Raw genomic sequence first — 14,891 nt, 5'->3', positions numbered from 1 at the left:
AAGAGTATAGTACCTCTTGAGGTACCTCCATGGTACTTGTAGCCTGAAGGGCTTGGCCCTCCCAACATGACTTTCTTGACGACCAAGCACGAGCTGAAGTCAGAGGCGCTCCCCCCATGCTTGGAACAAGCGGCAATACATTGCCCTCACTCATCTCCACCATGTCTGCTACGACGGCAACCACAGGCTTGGGTGTGACAACGAGGTTGAGCTGTAGAAGCATCTAGAGATAGAGCGACATTTCTTTGAGTAGGCATCAACCGGTGCACACCATCTTCCCAGCATTCAGGCTGCCAGGGTTGTCACCATCTCACCACTTATTGGCTCGGATAACAAGCTAGGCTGGAGCTACTAAACTTGCATTACCCCGACTGTGTTTCATCTCCCCAACAGGTGCCCGCAGAGCCGAAGAAACATGCTCTTCCTTTCTATATGTTAATTAATTACTTATATACCGTACTCGGACTATCCCGTATGTGTCGAGTACTCATGATTGTAGTATCGGCCGGGCAATCCAAGCCGTTAGGCGGCAAGATGGTCCTGAAAAGAGAAGTTTGGCCCTGGCGCTGGTGATCTCTAGACACGGTTAGTGTAACTGCCATGGACCCCTGGCTCACCAATCACACAAGACCTCTGCCTTCAAGTGCACGCGCACGCTTTTGACTGGGAGGTTGTCAAGAAGCTAGAACAGGAATGGAATATCTCCTGAAACCTCGTCCTTGTTATCCAGGATGGGAATGCTGAATCGGTCTTCTGGCTCAGTTCCCATGGAGGGTCGATCTTCAACTATAACAAAGAACACATTCACTGGTGGGGATGCTGTTGCCCTGGGAATCAAGAACGTTGAGTCGTGGAGTAGGGCAAACCGACCACCAAGTGACTCTTGGCAAACCTGGGGTGGCCAGGTGCAGGTCCAAGGTCTCCCCTGACGCTTTCACAGTACCAAGCCTCATCCATCAGATGCCAGTAAACGCAGTGGCAAGCCCGTCGCTTTGAGCGCCCTCGAGGTCTTGCCAATCTACCGGAGGTCAGGCTGGGGCAAGGCTGGGGTGTCAAGGCGGGCCGTTACAATGTTTACTCGCAACTCGTATTCAGGTAACCACGGTATTCTGAGCTACATATGCGGCATGGTGACCGCTGATTCGAAATAACAGAACGACAAGAAGAAAAAGAAACCGACGATATCCAACAATGACAAGCACCCAAACCTTCACACTGCTTGCTCTTCCCCTACTCCTCATCTTCGCCCAAGCCCATGAGAAGAGGGCGCATGGTATGGCCGCCATCGGCAAAGAAACTAACACCCTCACTCACCTCCTTCCCCTTGCTGTCAACTATTCAGGGTCAGTGGTATGACTCGGCCAACTGTCTGGAGTTCTACTCACTACAACGGAATTTCACCTCGGCCGGCTTGATTGTCGCCTTGACGAAAAAAAGGAATGTGACGTACGACTCCTGTCGCCAGGTGGTAAAATCCTCGAGCGGGTCGGAATGTTCGAGGTCGACGTGTATCAAGACACGACTCTGCGGGTGATCTTCAGCTCCGTTAGCTTGATGTACACAGTATCTGGGTGAGATTGCGTCGTTGGTATACCCTTCTCGGATGGCGAGAGACTTTTGTCTGGAGATGCTACGATTTCAACATCGCAGACTCTCGGTGCATTGATCTTGAAGGAGGCTTTGTAGGGATGCGTAGCCTCGCGACCGTTGACACCTCTGTCACCCTGGGATCGTATCAGCAGGCGGGCATCCTTAGACAAGGGGTGCGGTGAAGTAAACTGACTTGCTTGATGAACCAATGGACACCACTAACAAGAGTGTCTCGACTACGATGAAAGCCCCATGGCTTGAAACCTCTGAACTTTGATCTCAATCTTGACACCAGCGATTTGTCATTTGGCATCCGGAATACCAGGCCGAACGACGTTCGGCAACAGATCTCGGCCAACAGCGTCCGGTTGCTCATAGCATCGTAAACAAGGCCCATTGAAACGGCCATGCGAGGGCAATGGGACACTACGACATGTGTGTTCTTCAGGTCGTCGTGTCTGGCGCAAAAGTCCCGGAGTTTCTTTTGGACGTAGGCCGAGCTACCCAGTCCTCCAGAAAGCAACAGGTAGTGCTGCCTGGATTGTTAGTACCTTTGAAGTAAAAATGAACCTGTAAAGCTTGCCAGTCTACCGCCTGTATGCCAGTTGCTCATCAAATCTCGGATACGCTGTTGTATCTTGTCAAGTTGCTTATTGAAGGAGTCTTCTAGTTCATTCCTATATTGCGTCAGCTACGTGAACATTGGCTTCCATCTTAGGAACCTACTGGATGCCTATTAGCATTCCATCCTGAATTCGATCCCCCAGACCGCTCTCAGGGTCCTTCAGGTGAGGCACAGGAATTCCTTTCTGTGCCTCATTGGTGCCAAACTGGTGTTTGGCTTGCTGAAAATGGACGCTGGATCTCATGATCCAAGCAGCAGTGAGGGCGTCGCAGTTTATGTGACTACTGTAGGGCACTAGGATGTTTGCTATGCGGGTTTGCAGCTCCTGGTCAATGTAGGCTGAGCCAATCTTGCCGCCTTTCGGGGCTTCAGTCAGTTACCGCCATCACCACCAGAGGCTAGAGCCCACTTACCATAGACAGGGGACTTCTCGTCCAACCGAGAAGCGCCCCGCTCATCCTTCCTGATTCTAAGAAGGGAGAAGTCCTGGGACCAGTCAGCCAGAGAACGAATGGCACTCGGGGGCGAAGCTGTACTCCTGTGCCGGCGCCAGCGTCGACGACCATGACACACTGTCCGTTCTAAGTAACAGTTATCAGCAAGCATTGGTTGACCGGGTTTGGGGCTCCTCACCTTGAATTGGACCGGCGCGTCTTTTGCGCAGAGGTGGAGAGCTGCTGTTGCTTGCGGCTCAACGAGACTGACATCAACTCTCCGGACCCCGCGGCCGTGGACAGCAGTTTGGGCTTGGCCAAAGCCTGTAGCTTCGACCAAGGCCTTGAAACGACCGACCATAGCGGTATCCCAAATGCTGGGTGTACTGAAATGAAAAGCGATATTCGCCTCGGCCCAGGGCTTCCCACACAGTACATCGCTGGTAAACCGCCGGGCCAGCTCTGCATGGAGTCGACTCAAATAGTCGAGAAATAGCTTCTCAACTTGTGTTTGGTCAGCTCCTGGGCCCCCGAACTTTGTCTTGAACCATTCTTGTATGAGTATGGCCTTGTTGTCCATGGGAATGTCCGTTCCCCAGGCGATGAGCTCCCTTCTGTGGCCGTCTTGCCTGTAAGCAAGTCTCGTTGGGATTTTCTCGATCGTATCGTCGGTCCCCCAGAGGAGGCAGATCACATCCTCGCTTTTGGTTAGGCCAAGGGAGCCCCCGGGTTGATGGTATGCGACCGCCGTCCCTGTGTCGGCACTGGTTAGACTGTGCGTTGGAACGAGTCAATGAGAAAGGGGCCTTACCGCTCATGCCGAAATCAACTCCTATGATCAGATCGAATTCCATCTTGGGTATGCTGAACAAACAAATCCTGGATCGACTGGATGAAGAAAGACTGGGTCGGCTGAACGAAGAAAAGACTGTCGAGGAGATGAGAGAAAAGCAGGCTTGGAGAGCATATCGATGGCTGCCCTGGCCATTATGACACTCTTTGCTGACCGACCGACTTGGATGCCTCAGGAAACAACAGGCAAGCCTAGGAAGTCGCCAGCCAGATGGAGCTGGAGGTAATAATTCCAATACGTGACTTTCGGAGAGCTGCATGGATGCCATCACCAGGAGTCCAAAATTGGTTAGTCCTGTTGAGGGGAGTATGTATCAGGTACCTCAGACATCAGTCGACAAACCCCCAAGGGTGTCGGTAGTTAGCACACCTCCATCCCCGGCCGCTAACAGCACAAACAAACAACAATACCAACATCAATAACTTGGGGAGGGCTGGGAGGCAACGCAATTAGCCACGCTACCACGGCACAAACGCCTCCTTATGCAGGGAGGCACAGTCCTTCTTTGCCCGCGGTTGTGTTGGTCTGAGCAGCAGGCGAGCCAGTTGTACAAAAGCAATCCGGAGCCCCCAGCGCATCGACTGACTGTCCAGCATCGCATCCCCTTCCACATCTTCTTCACCTTCTGCACCTTATTTACCTTCACCATGGGTCTCACTGTTGGCCAGGCTATCGGTATCGGCTTTGTCGCCGGCTTTGTCGGCTTTGTCGGAGCCTTGGTTCTGGTCTTGTACATTCCCACCCCCTCCGTCCAAGTCGTCAAGGACGGGGAGCCTGTGCATACCATCCCAGAGCCTCAAATGATCAAGCGAGAAGCCGACCCCAGAACCGATTCATTGAGGTGGTTCTCTCGTCGTATGCACCCCTTGGCGAGCGTTCCCCAAATCGCAGAAGTCGTCGAATTCGAAGACTTTATCAGTTCATTTACCGAAACGTGCATCGAAACCCCCTTCCGACCACAGCCCCTTGTTCCAGAATCTCTCTTCGACGAAAACGAACTCGTCTGCATGGCCGGGAAGCCTGTCAATGGCGGGACTTGGTCCGCGTCCATCTCCAACACAGCTACACGAGCCTCCGCAGTGAAATGCTTCCTGGCACAGTTGATCTTCAAGCGCATGAACCCGAACTGTCCTCCTCAAGAATGTCTGCTGCCCCCAGAGATCGCTAGCTGCTACCAATTCATATGCGTCCCTCATGATAACCGACACAGTAAGCTGAAACTCGACTATAAACACAAAATCCAGATTAACAAGAGCGCAGGAGAGGACTTGACTGCTATTTGGCGTGAAAGCATGTATCTTCTACTGGAGTCCCTCTTAACCCTACTCCCGCTCCCGCCTCGTTGGTTCGAGGAGGGTGATCCAAGGGAGGAAAGAACTCTCGCCATGGTTCCCGTCATTATCGATGCCCTGCGCCTGGAGTCCCTCAGAACCGACCGGGGGCCCGAGGATAGGATCGAGAGGTGCATCACAGGAATCCTTGAACGATCTGCCAACAGCGCCCTTCATCTTCTGGCTCAGCCCTCTGAGTGGGAGGCCGTGTGGGTCGCAAATGAGCCTGGGTTTATTGTCTTTCCCGAGATTCGACTTGTTTGGAATGGCTACACCAAATTTTCGAAGCCTGCTGTGGTGGATGCCGATACTGTCTGGCCGATACCCTCAGACGACAAGGAACAGGCAGGCGACAAGCAACATCCGGAAGTCAACGCCCCTGAGCAGCCAAAGCCTGACACCGAGAAGCTGTCCAGTCTCGAGGATGGTCACTCGGTGACTTTCGAGGCCGGCTAGGAGCCAGGCCCAAGTACCGCCAATCAGTGAGGTTACGGAGCTGGCCTGTCTTTCCCTCCCCCTTTCAGTTCTGTCCGTAGTCATGGTGTTTCAAGCAGGTAGTTTGTCAGCAATGAATGGTGCTCTATCCCAAGTTGTGTCCTGATTAGTACTGCCGTGACCTGCCACGATCTTGTCACTCAGTTAACCCATCAAGGGCCGGGCTTCAACTATAATAAAGAACACATTGGTGACCTGCCACAATGTCTTCTATCCCTTTTTGGGGACATCAATACGCACAGGCGGAGTGAAGAATCGAGTCCTCTCCCAAAGGCTGAGAGAAGGGGGAATGAGAACATTTGCGGCACTGGGATAGAAAGCCGAAATGAGACCAAGGAAATAATCAATTAGTAAAAAGAAAGCCTTGAGAGAAATAGTTGAAACTCTCTCTTGACCGCTTTTTGAAGGTGATGCTGCTTTCAATCTGCTTTCCAACGCGCTCCGCATCCAGTCAATTCGGCGGGATAGATTTGACTGTGCGGATTGAAGCGGCCGCAGGAGGCTGCGAGCCGCTCTGCGGTCGCTGAGTGCAAACTTCAGATTCTGTCTGAACCCTTCATGCTTCAGGCGTTTGTGGAATTTCTTCATGGCCTCCTCCGTTTTGCGAATTGCGGCCATAGCGCGTTCCTTCAGTAGTTCCTCCTTTCCCACGTATCTCATAAGCTTCCTATGAAACAAGTAGGCATCGTGAATGTCGTCTAAGACGTTGCTCTCGAGCATGACGAAGGCTTCTGCATCGTTGTCTGTATCGAGCAGACTGATACTGAACTGGGCGAAAAACTTGCCGCAAAATAGGGCGATTGGAACGATGATTTCTGCTCCGGACATTATTATTTGTAGAGATTTGCGCAAATCAAATGTAATGGGTGTCGGTAACGGGGAACTGGTGGATGAGGATGGTCAACCGGAGGGCAGCTTGGTTTCGATGTCTGCGACGAAAACAGTTGGTTGAGTAGGGACTTGTTTGCTGAACGACCGTGGACAGTGAACGGTTCTTGCGAGGGAGATTGAATGAGAATATCGAGTGAGAGGCGGAATCTAATGATGAACAGAAGAAGTTGCAGATCGAAGCTGCGGTAGGAGGGAGAAGCTCCAGCATATTTAGATGCTCAGATTCCCAACCCACCTCAACACCCTGGCCCCCCAGAGGCTGACCTACCAAGCCTGTGACATTATTTTGCTCTTTGATACTGTGGCCAACGGAGATGCCATTGATGACAAGGAGCCTGAGGTATCAGACGCTCCAGGCCGCGAGAAGCCACTCCCCTCTCAGAGTCCGGCTGGGAGAGGAGAGGAACCAGCCCCACAGGCTCAGGCACTGGTCTTGACATGAGTGAGCCATGATCCTTGCATGATGGCGACTTAGTAGCCCACCTTAAGAAGGCTGGATAGACATGGATGGCACCAGAGCTGAGAAACCCCGGGAAAAGGTCACCCCCGCTCCTGTTGTTGTGCAGTAGGCGGGCGGGCCACATGTGGCCGTGTTCTGGCCAGCGACGCTCTGTCTCAACCGCTTTGCCTATGCAGGACTCATATTTCAGCCTGGCATTTGAGAAATAGAGTTGTAGAACGACAGCACAACCGGTCCAAGATGGCCAGGCCCCAAAGGGACCACCGTTGGGTGAGGGGCCGTGAGTGGACTGAAACCAAGCAAAAGCAGTTCCTAGAGGTCTACTCCGTAGGTGCGCGGGGACTCCGGCTCTTGGGTGCCAGATGATAGAGCAGGGGTAGTCTGGCACTAAGGGACGGGGAGCAGGCTGACAGCTCGTGCTGGTCAGGGGTGGCTCTGTCCAGATGTATGGCATGGCTGCACGGTTCCGTCGTGCTCACCCGTATACAGCGGCTCGGCCTGCCTGGTGAATAGCTTCATGATCATCTTTTCTGACAGTTGTGTTTCTATTGAGCTTTCTGGCTAGGCTTGGGCATAGTGGCCTCTCGCTATTACCCCTTCTTGTGTAACAATTCCTGACACTGTAGTTGGTCAAAGTTTCCAAGGACACGCTGGATGCCTCTTCACTGCAGGGACATTGGTAGTTGATACAGGACGCTGGATCAAATTTCTTCTTTGTTCAGCGGGACATGGCGCGCAACTCTACGCATCTCGCAAGAGATGCCGCCAGCGCTCTGCCCCAGGCACTGTTGTTGTTGGTATTAGTGACGTCTTTGTCAGGAACAGCATCAAAGAACACGATATTGGCCTAGAGGCGGCGGATACAGCCAACTGGCCAATGGACTCACCTTCCCGCAGGGGCCTCCTGCGTGTATGAAGCAGTGAAATGTAGTGGGCAGGCTTGGGGCGTGGCCAGTGGACCGTCGCCTTGCGCAAGCCTCAGAAGACCTACTCCGCTTCGCCAAATGAGCAAACAAGAAAACAAGAAGATTCAAAGAGGCCAGGGTGTGAGCACCAAGTGGATGCTCCCCTCCCCTGAGTTTGGGCTTGCCGACTCAGGGGATGGTTCGGCCAGACGTCACCAGAGCCCCAACAGCCGCTCATACAGAGATGGGCATCCAGCAAGGCCAGGGTACCGAAATACGCTGGCTCATCTTACAAGCAGTCCCAACTACGCGCCCGAGCAACGCCGCAGCGATACGGAGGAGCTGCTAAGTGACGAACACCCATGCGGAGGTGACTAGCTGTCTTTGCCCTGCAGCCTGCGCGAAAGGCTCACCCCGCCTGGTCTAGGCCCTTTCCCTGCCAAGGTGACATCCGTGCAAGAGGCGGATGAGTGCAGATCTTGCAGTAAATGTTTGCTGGGGGTGTGAGACAATCGGGAGCCTCAACTTCAGGTTCGCAATGCCAGGTCCATTGAAATGGAGACAACCTCATTCATCTCAGGCGGTGAGCATGGCTGCAAGGACGGAGGCCCATCGAAATGACATGTAATTTGGCTTTCGTTACACTTGGCTGTTGGGCCGCCTCTGATTGTGTTTGGTCCCATTGCCTCTGCTCTGCTTACCACAGCCCGGTCCAAGTAAAAGCCTTGTCTTGCGTCCCATCTCCTTTCCCGTGGCCCAGCCACACACATTCATCAATAGGACCTTATTCTCTGACTGACCCTTGCGCCACGCTAAATTCTCTGCGTGGATGCAAATAGTCCAGGCAGTCTAGCGAGCTCATGCTTGTTTGCCATGAGAGCAGGGTCGCACGTTTCTTCTAGAGGCTTGGGTGCATGAGTCAATTCAAGCATTTTCCTGAGTCCTCAAACGCTACTAAAGCTTTACGAGCGAGGGAACAAGCCAATGAGTGTGAGTGAGCGAGCCCGGCGTTGGTGGCTGCGACCTGTCTGGATGAGCTGAGGTGACTGCTTGTGCCCAAGGCTTCCAACTGCTTCACCTGCAAGGCTCTGAGCTTGGGGATTTCACAAACATGGTTTCTTGCCGTACCAGGGTTAAGTTGACAGATTCGCCGGGGCGAGTTTCGGGAATGCGTGGGACAAATGTCCTCATAAATATGGATTGGAGACGGGTCATGCGACAACGCTGGTCCGATTCTGCCCACAGGTCGTGCAGGGATCTAATGTTTGTGTGTGGAGAGGTATCCCTTACGCGGGCGGCAATCCCCTGACAGGCATCATGAAGGGGGATATGGCATGAAGCCCCAGCTGAGGGATCGCCGTCGTTTCTTGGACGCTGTGGTCTGACGACCTTATTGCTCGGGATTAGCTTCATTTTTACATGCTAGATGTTGTTTTCAATGCCTATATTACAGGTAGTAGACTTGTTAGAAGCCTGGACGGCCTCGGATTTCTCTCCATCGGCATTTGGCATGCAGGGACCCTCAAGGACGATGGCGTCCGCTCCCAATCAGCCGGGCTGGGGTTCATAGATCTGCAACTTCCCTCCAAGGAAGACCCCGCAGATACCGTAGAGCGGTCGCCACTCATCGGCTGAAGCCATGGCTATACATATGAGCGAAACCGGAGTAGTCTTGGGAGAATGAGGAGAACCATAAAGACAAAAACATTTCAGGTGGACCCGGCGGCGTACAGGGCAAAAACTGATCAAACGGTAAAGGAATAAGGCCTTTCTTTCCGTTGAATTTCTTTGAAGCCCCTGCCCCCTGGCCTCATGGAGTCTTTTTGACTTGGTGCCTAGTGCTTCTCTCAATTGGGTAGCTATGTGAAATAGGTATTTGTGCTGGCTATACTTGTGAGACAAAGTTTGATGATTCCGTCAAACAATCAAGGCGAATTACCAGTCCATGCCGAGCAGGATTGTGTATAGTTTTGCCCCAGTGTTAAGTCGACCCCTGAGATTAAAGTCGTGCACATATGATTGCCCTAGCTCCCGAAGCATTGACGAGTTCCCGGGTGACGTGAGCAGTAGCCTGATGCACCAATCTTCATCCCCTGCATTCTCCTGTGACTTTTCAAACAGGTCCAAGAAAGTCTTGAGAGTCTGCTTTACGTGCTCTCCGGCATCCTGGCTGATAAAGTGCCACCCGTCCACCACAACGATGCACTCTGGGAGCAAACTGAGGAAGCACCGCATGTACTGGAGTGCTAGTGGCATGCTCTCCATGGACAGTTGAAGATCAGTAAATGGCCGGTCCACGCCGGTAACGGCTAGGGTGGGGATATCTTCCAATTGCTGCAACAGCTGAAAGAGGAGCGAGTATATCATCCGGTATAGCTTCTCTTTGTCCGTGAGTAGTCGGCCACCGGCAGCGTGGCGTCCCGAGAAGGCAATGGTGGGCCGTCTTTGATCTCGAACGGCCATGTAGGCTACGGCACTAACGGCGCCAGCCTGATCGCCATGTAGCCACAAACGCGGCGGGATTGCCCCTTTGTACCAATTGGTGAAGATGTTTTTGACGTGATGATCAGCCTTCAAGTTCATCACCCTTGTTTGCAGGCCCGCACTCACAATCTCATGAGCAAGACTCGTGAGATGAGAGAGCGCTGACCCGACTGTTGGCTCAGGCTTGGCTGCCGAAGGAATGCCAAGCTCAGGACCAGTGTGGAGCAATGACACTTGTCGTTTCTCCTCCTCACTCTTGTTTAGATCCAGCAGTCGGTTCTGCGCAGGCCCCGTTGCAATCACAGTCACCTGTTCCAGAATGGCCTTGAGATATTTCAACTGTGTTTCGTGGTACACCCCTTGGTTAGCCGCCAGCTCTTTCATAAAAGCACTTGTCCCCGAAGTTAGCTTTCGTACCTCTAGCATGAGTAATGCTTTTCGATTCGAGGGAAGAAACTCACGTGCTGATTTTTTGATGTAGATCCGATAGGGGAGCGGTGAGTTCCAGTATATGCTGAATCAAACTATCCACCTCGCCCTGATTTAGTGTGTACCAGCGCAGCTTGTGGATCTGATCCATCGGCCAGTCGCGACGACGTTTCTTGTTGGCCGGCTCCAGGCGCAAGTTACAACCCTTGGCTACCAGGGCTTCAAGCTTTCCGACTGAAACTTTGAGGCCGACAATAATGTAGCGGATGTCATCTTTATCCATACTTTCGAGCAAGCTGGCTTCCTCGGTCTCAGTCAGGGGGTCCGGGCTCGTGTCCTCTCCCACCACCTCGCTTAGGTACCGTAGCCGAAACTGAATGGCCCTCAGAGTTGATGCAGACCTTCGGTAATGTTCTGGCGCGCCTTCTTTTCCGTCTAAAGCCTTGTACAAGCTCCAGAGGAGTTGTGATGCGGCGAAAACATCTCCAGCGCTCCAACCAAATGACATGGTCACAGATGATTCACAATGGAGATCAATGCGAAGGGATACATGTGGTTATATGAGGGGTTTTATATGTGTAGACATCCATCATCAGAAGTTGTGTGGCTGAAGCAACCTGTCAACAGCCAAGGCAGCCCTCCACAAGGGGTTGAGCTAATGGCGGTGATCAAGGTTGGGTTTGAGTTAGAAAGGTATCGTTTGGGTTGCACCGAGTAGGCTGGAAATGAGATGGCGAGCCGCTAACCAATGTACCTACGGGCAGCGAGCTGAGAAGTCGTCCATTCAACACACAATGCTCAAGCCTCGTTTACGCCCGAGGCAGCCCACGGCGTATTATTGCATGAGTCGTCATCGGCCTCTAATTAGTACCCCGCACCGGCACGTTCTATAATTAATTATCGAGGAGACAGCAGTTTTTCTTCTTAGACCGTCTAGAAGCCCGCTTTCATATGGCGCATCTCTTGTTTTCCCTTCCATACCTATTTTACAACCCTTTCCGCTGGTACTTTCAAACAGCTAAAGAAGAACATGACTTCTTCAGAACGCACTAGGACGCAAGAGGCTGAGCCTGTGGTGTCAGCACATCGATATCACGAACAAAACTGGGCAGACCAGTGTGAAAGAGGAATACCATCACAGGATATTCAGCCTGTGGTGTCAGCACATCGATATCACCAAACAAACGGGGGATACGTGGATGAAGAAAGAGTATCATCACAGGATGTGGATCAGCTAGGAAACTGGGACCTCTTATTGGAACAAATGAGATTTGGCGTGGCACCTGTGAATCTAGCATTCGAGGACAAGTGTGACGATGTGCCACGAGGAAAGAAACAGGAAACTGGCCTCTCCAGGTCATTTGATGAGCCCGTCAATATTGGTTCCAACACTGTTGCCATATCCGATGAAAAGGAATATATCCCGACTCAATTTCCGTCCACTGGAAACAGTCAGGAGATCCTTTATCGTTTAGTTTGCAAGTCAGTTGCCCCCGACAGAGTAGTCCCCCAGACGTACTGATTAGTAGTTTGCAGCGAGGGAGGGAAGAAGACATTTCGATATTCCTGGCTACCGTTTAAGGGCCTACGGCAAGATGATCGTGAAAGACGTGAAAGAAGAGACCTCGCTGTTCTGGATATTGACGCCTGGGTAGATGGTGAGCACTTAAAGAACCCCCCTCGCAAGAGCCAACGTCGAAAGAACTTCTCCATTGAGGATCCAGAGGAGTTCAGTCTGGATGTTGACTTTCGGGCGCGCACAATATACCCCACACGGATTCGTGTACACTCGCCGTATATTCAGAACGTGTTGCGGGCACTGATTCGTTACTATCCCGGCTACAACATTCAGGATCACGAAATGACGTTCGTGTACCCCTTCAAGGAGCTTTTCCACTACTGGGATGACTTGCATTATCTTCTGGGCCACCGGGATGCCACGGGCCAGAGCAAAGCCGTCGTCCGCAATCCGGACACGGGATCTCAAGTCAGAGTCTCTTGCGATGAGAGAACCTGCAAGCATATCCAGACGTTACTAACGGCTCCTCCGGTACAGGAGGCGTGGGACAATATCGTCAAACCTGAATTGGATCTGTACAGCTCTGGTCGGGCATCATACGACTTCCTTTGGCTTCTTTTTAAACCGGGGGATATTGTTTTCTTGCGATCGCAGGGCAGCGACAAGAAGTTGGCCGGTTTCGTTGTTATGGATTTTCTCTACTTGTCGTTCAACGGAAGCCAGTCACCACTCGTTGATCCACACCCTACAGACCGCTGGCAACTGACTCTTTGGAACCTTGCTTATGATAATGGGCGCCTGCGGCGGCGGGCCCGCATCATCTACATAAACCGCTTCTACGGTGTGCAGGTCATCACAGACCTCGCTGCATTCCCGACCAAGTTTGCGCCCGACCCGGAAGCTTTACGATCCCAGCTGATCGAGCGTGGAAAGCGCTATTATCGCATTATCTGTGATCAACAAAGCTACATGCGGTATAACGGACTCGTCATCAGTGACAAGCCGTATCACGTAAGTGGATTTAGCTGAAATTACACACTGCAATCTTGAGCCCGAGACTAAGACTGACCGCCACTATTGTAGTATCAAGGAGACATCATCGTGGATCACCAAAGCTACATGCTGGAGGCTCTGGACTCGCCCAACTTGGTAGTGCCAGATGTCTCTGGTGAAGAACCCCAGGATCTGCACGGGGAGCCGCTCTTCTCAAAATTCAATGACATGGAGTGCTCAGCGGCCAATGAGCTTGACCTCGCTCATTATCTCCTTCTTCCGGTACATGTTCTGGGATTTGCACTCGGGAAGCGAGAGTGGGGTGAGTGGTAGCCTACGTTGATCACCGTCCTTTGAAATCTCTGACTTTCGCAAGCGATCTTTGATATGAGCTTCGTTGAGGATCTAGTTATGGACAGCAACCCAATGAAGCACTTGATCATGAGCCAGGAGAAGCAAGAGATGATCGAAGCGGTGGCTGGGTCCCCTCGAAAGGGCACTGCTCTGAAACCATGGACCACTGATTGGAGCGCAGACTTTATCGAAGGTAAAGGACGAGGACAGGTCATATTTCTTCATGGTATGCCCAGGCTTGATGCTTACTCCTACTTCTCTTCTCAGGAAGCACAAGACGGAACAGGTACTTACTGAGGAGGACAGGTTCTCCGGGGACTGGAAAGACCATGACGGTGGAGTTGATCGCCAAAAAGACCAGACGACCCCTCCTAAGTCTCTCTGTAGCAGATCTCGGCACGGAGGAAGTTCAGATGGAGAAACGGTTGATGAAGTGGCTTAGCCGTGCAGCTATCTGGGGCGCCATTGTGCTCATTGATGAAGCTGAGGTTTATATGGAACAAAGGGAGCCTGGGCAGACTGGCCGCAACGCTCTCGTTACTGGTGGGTTCTCATAACTTGAGATTAATGCCTCTGCAGCACTCCTCTCGCTGTACTAATATCTGTCCCGTAGCCTTTCTTCGTTCGATGGAATACTTTCCAGGTCTTTTATTTCTCGTGAGTATCGGTTCGACTTTTCTCATTGTCGTATTCCTCTAACCACATTCTCTATTGCGTCTAAGGCGTCCAATGGAATCGGCCTCTTCGACGAGGCTGTGATGTCTCGCATTCATCTAGCAGTGCAATATGAGCGTCCCACCGATGCGGAGCGGACAGAAATTTGGAGAAAGCTATTCGACAAACTGGACCAGGACCAGGAAGGTGGTTCTGAATCTTCGCAAACTGGTGGCTCAGCCATTAAACCGACCATTGTTGTTCGATCTACGGCACGAGACGTGGTTTTAAGCAAGGAACAGTACCCGACCAATCTCAAGCTCAACGGGCGAGACATTCGGAATCGTAAGCCTGGGCCACGTTCTAGAAATGAAGCCGTCAGAATTGCTAACACTGATTGATGAAACAGTCCTGGTTAGTGCCATCAGCTTGGCACGGCATAGGAGTCTGAAAGATGCTGTGGACGGAAAGCCTCCAAAGAAGATTGAAGTCATGGCTAAAGATCTGGAGGCTGTGCTGAAAAACAAAGGGGAGTTCAACGACCACTACAAGGAGGCAACCGGGTCCTACCCCGATGAAATGGCAGCTCAAAAGTATTTCCGAGGAGAGGGCAAGTTATGATGGCGAGGATCTGAATTCCATCGCCCAAAGCCTTCCCTCTTACCCCAGCTACCCTATGTTTTTAACGTGATCGTACGGCTTCTCGGCATAGTGAAATCGACTTAGGATGTGTTTCCTACAGCCAAGCTTAGCGTGACCTCCATGGAGATCTGTAAGGACAATTCGAACTTTCCGCCCAAACACCTTATAGTTTTACGCATGACACGAACAGCACTCCCGTGGGGGCTCGAGACCCGGATTTATTAAACACATC

The 14,891-nt window shown here is 52.0% G+C and overlaps 5 protein-coding genes across 5 annotated transcripts; 2 read left to right on the top strand and 3 right to left on the bottom strand.

The window, feature by feature from the left end:
* Positions 1-1,230: 1,230 nt before the first annotated feature.
* On the bottom strand, positions 1,231-3,503 carry NCS54_00355600 (Hypothetical protein; the record flags this gene model as incomplete). Its single annotated transcript, XM_053149119.1, has 10 exons — positions 1,231-1,334; positions 1,386-1,535; positions 1,595-1,724; positions 1,784-2,122; positions 2,174-2,267; positions 2,317-2,572; positions 2,629-2,701; positions 2,752-2,796; positions 2,849-3,402; positions 3,461-3,503. The coding sequence occupies 10 exons, from the start codon at positions 3,501-3,503 to the stop codon at positions 1,231-1,233; spliced, it is 1,788 nt and encodes a 595-aa protein (XP_053005094.1).
* A 646-nt stretch (positions 3,504-4,149) lies between these two features.
* Positions 4,150-5,289, top strand: NCS54_00355500 (Hypothetical protein; the record flags this gene model as incomplete). Its single annotated transcript, XM_053149118.1, has 1 exon — positions 4,150-5,289. The coding sequence occupies one exon, from the start codon at positions 4,150-4,152 to the stop codon at positions 5,287-5,289; it is 1,140 nt and encodes a 379-aa protein (XP_053005093.1).
* A 249-nt stretch (positions 5,290-5,538) lies between these two features.
* NCS54_00355400 (Hypothetical protein) lies at positions 5,539-6,156 on the bottom strand (the record flags this gene model as incomplete). The annotated part of the gene is made up of 1 exon (XM_053149117.1): positions 5,539-6,156. One exon carries the CDS (start codon positions 6,154-6,156, stop codon positions 5,539-5,541), a length of 618 nt encoding a protein of 205 aa, XP_053005092.1.
* A 3,363-nt stretch (positions 6,157-9,519) lies between these two features.
* On the bottom strand, positions 9,520-11,005 carry NCS54_00355300 (Hypothetical protein; the record flags this gene model as incomplete). Its single annotated transcript, XM_053149116.1, has 2 exons — positions 9,520-10,459; positions 10,530-11,005. The coding sequence occupies 2 exons, from the start codon at positions 11,003-11,005 to the stop codon at positions 9,520-9,522; spliced, it is 1,416 nt and encodes a 471-aa protein (XP_053005091.1).
* Positions 11,006-11,527: 522 nt separating this feature from the next.
* On the top strand, positions 11,528-14,638 carry NCS54_00355200 (AAA domain-containing protein; the record flags this gene model as incomplete). Its single annotated transcript, XM_053149115.1, has 8 exons — positions 11,528-11,979; positions 12,034-13,027; positions 13,100-13,331; positions 13,386-13,589; positions 13,670-13,906; positions 13,977-14,020; positions 14,086-14,362; positions 14,427-14,638. 8 exons carry the CDS (start codon positions 11,528-11,530, stop codon positions 14,636-14,638), a joined length of 2,652 nt encoding a protein of 883 aa, XP_053005090.1.
* Positions 14,639-14,891: the final 253 nt, after the last annotated feature.

Source organism: Fusarium falciforme, chromosome 3 (assembly GCF_026873545.1).
Source record: "Fusarium falciforme chromosome 3, complete sequence".
NCBI lineage: Eukaryota > Fungi > Ascomycota > Sordariomycetes > Hypocreales > Nectriaceae > Fusarium > Fusarium falciforme.
This window is presented reverse-complemented; position numbering and strand designations above follow the sequence as displayed.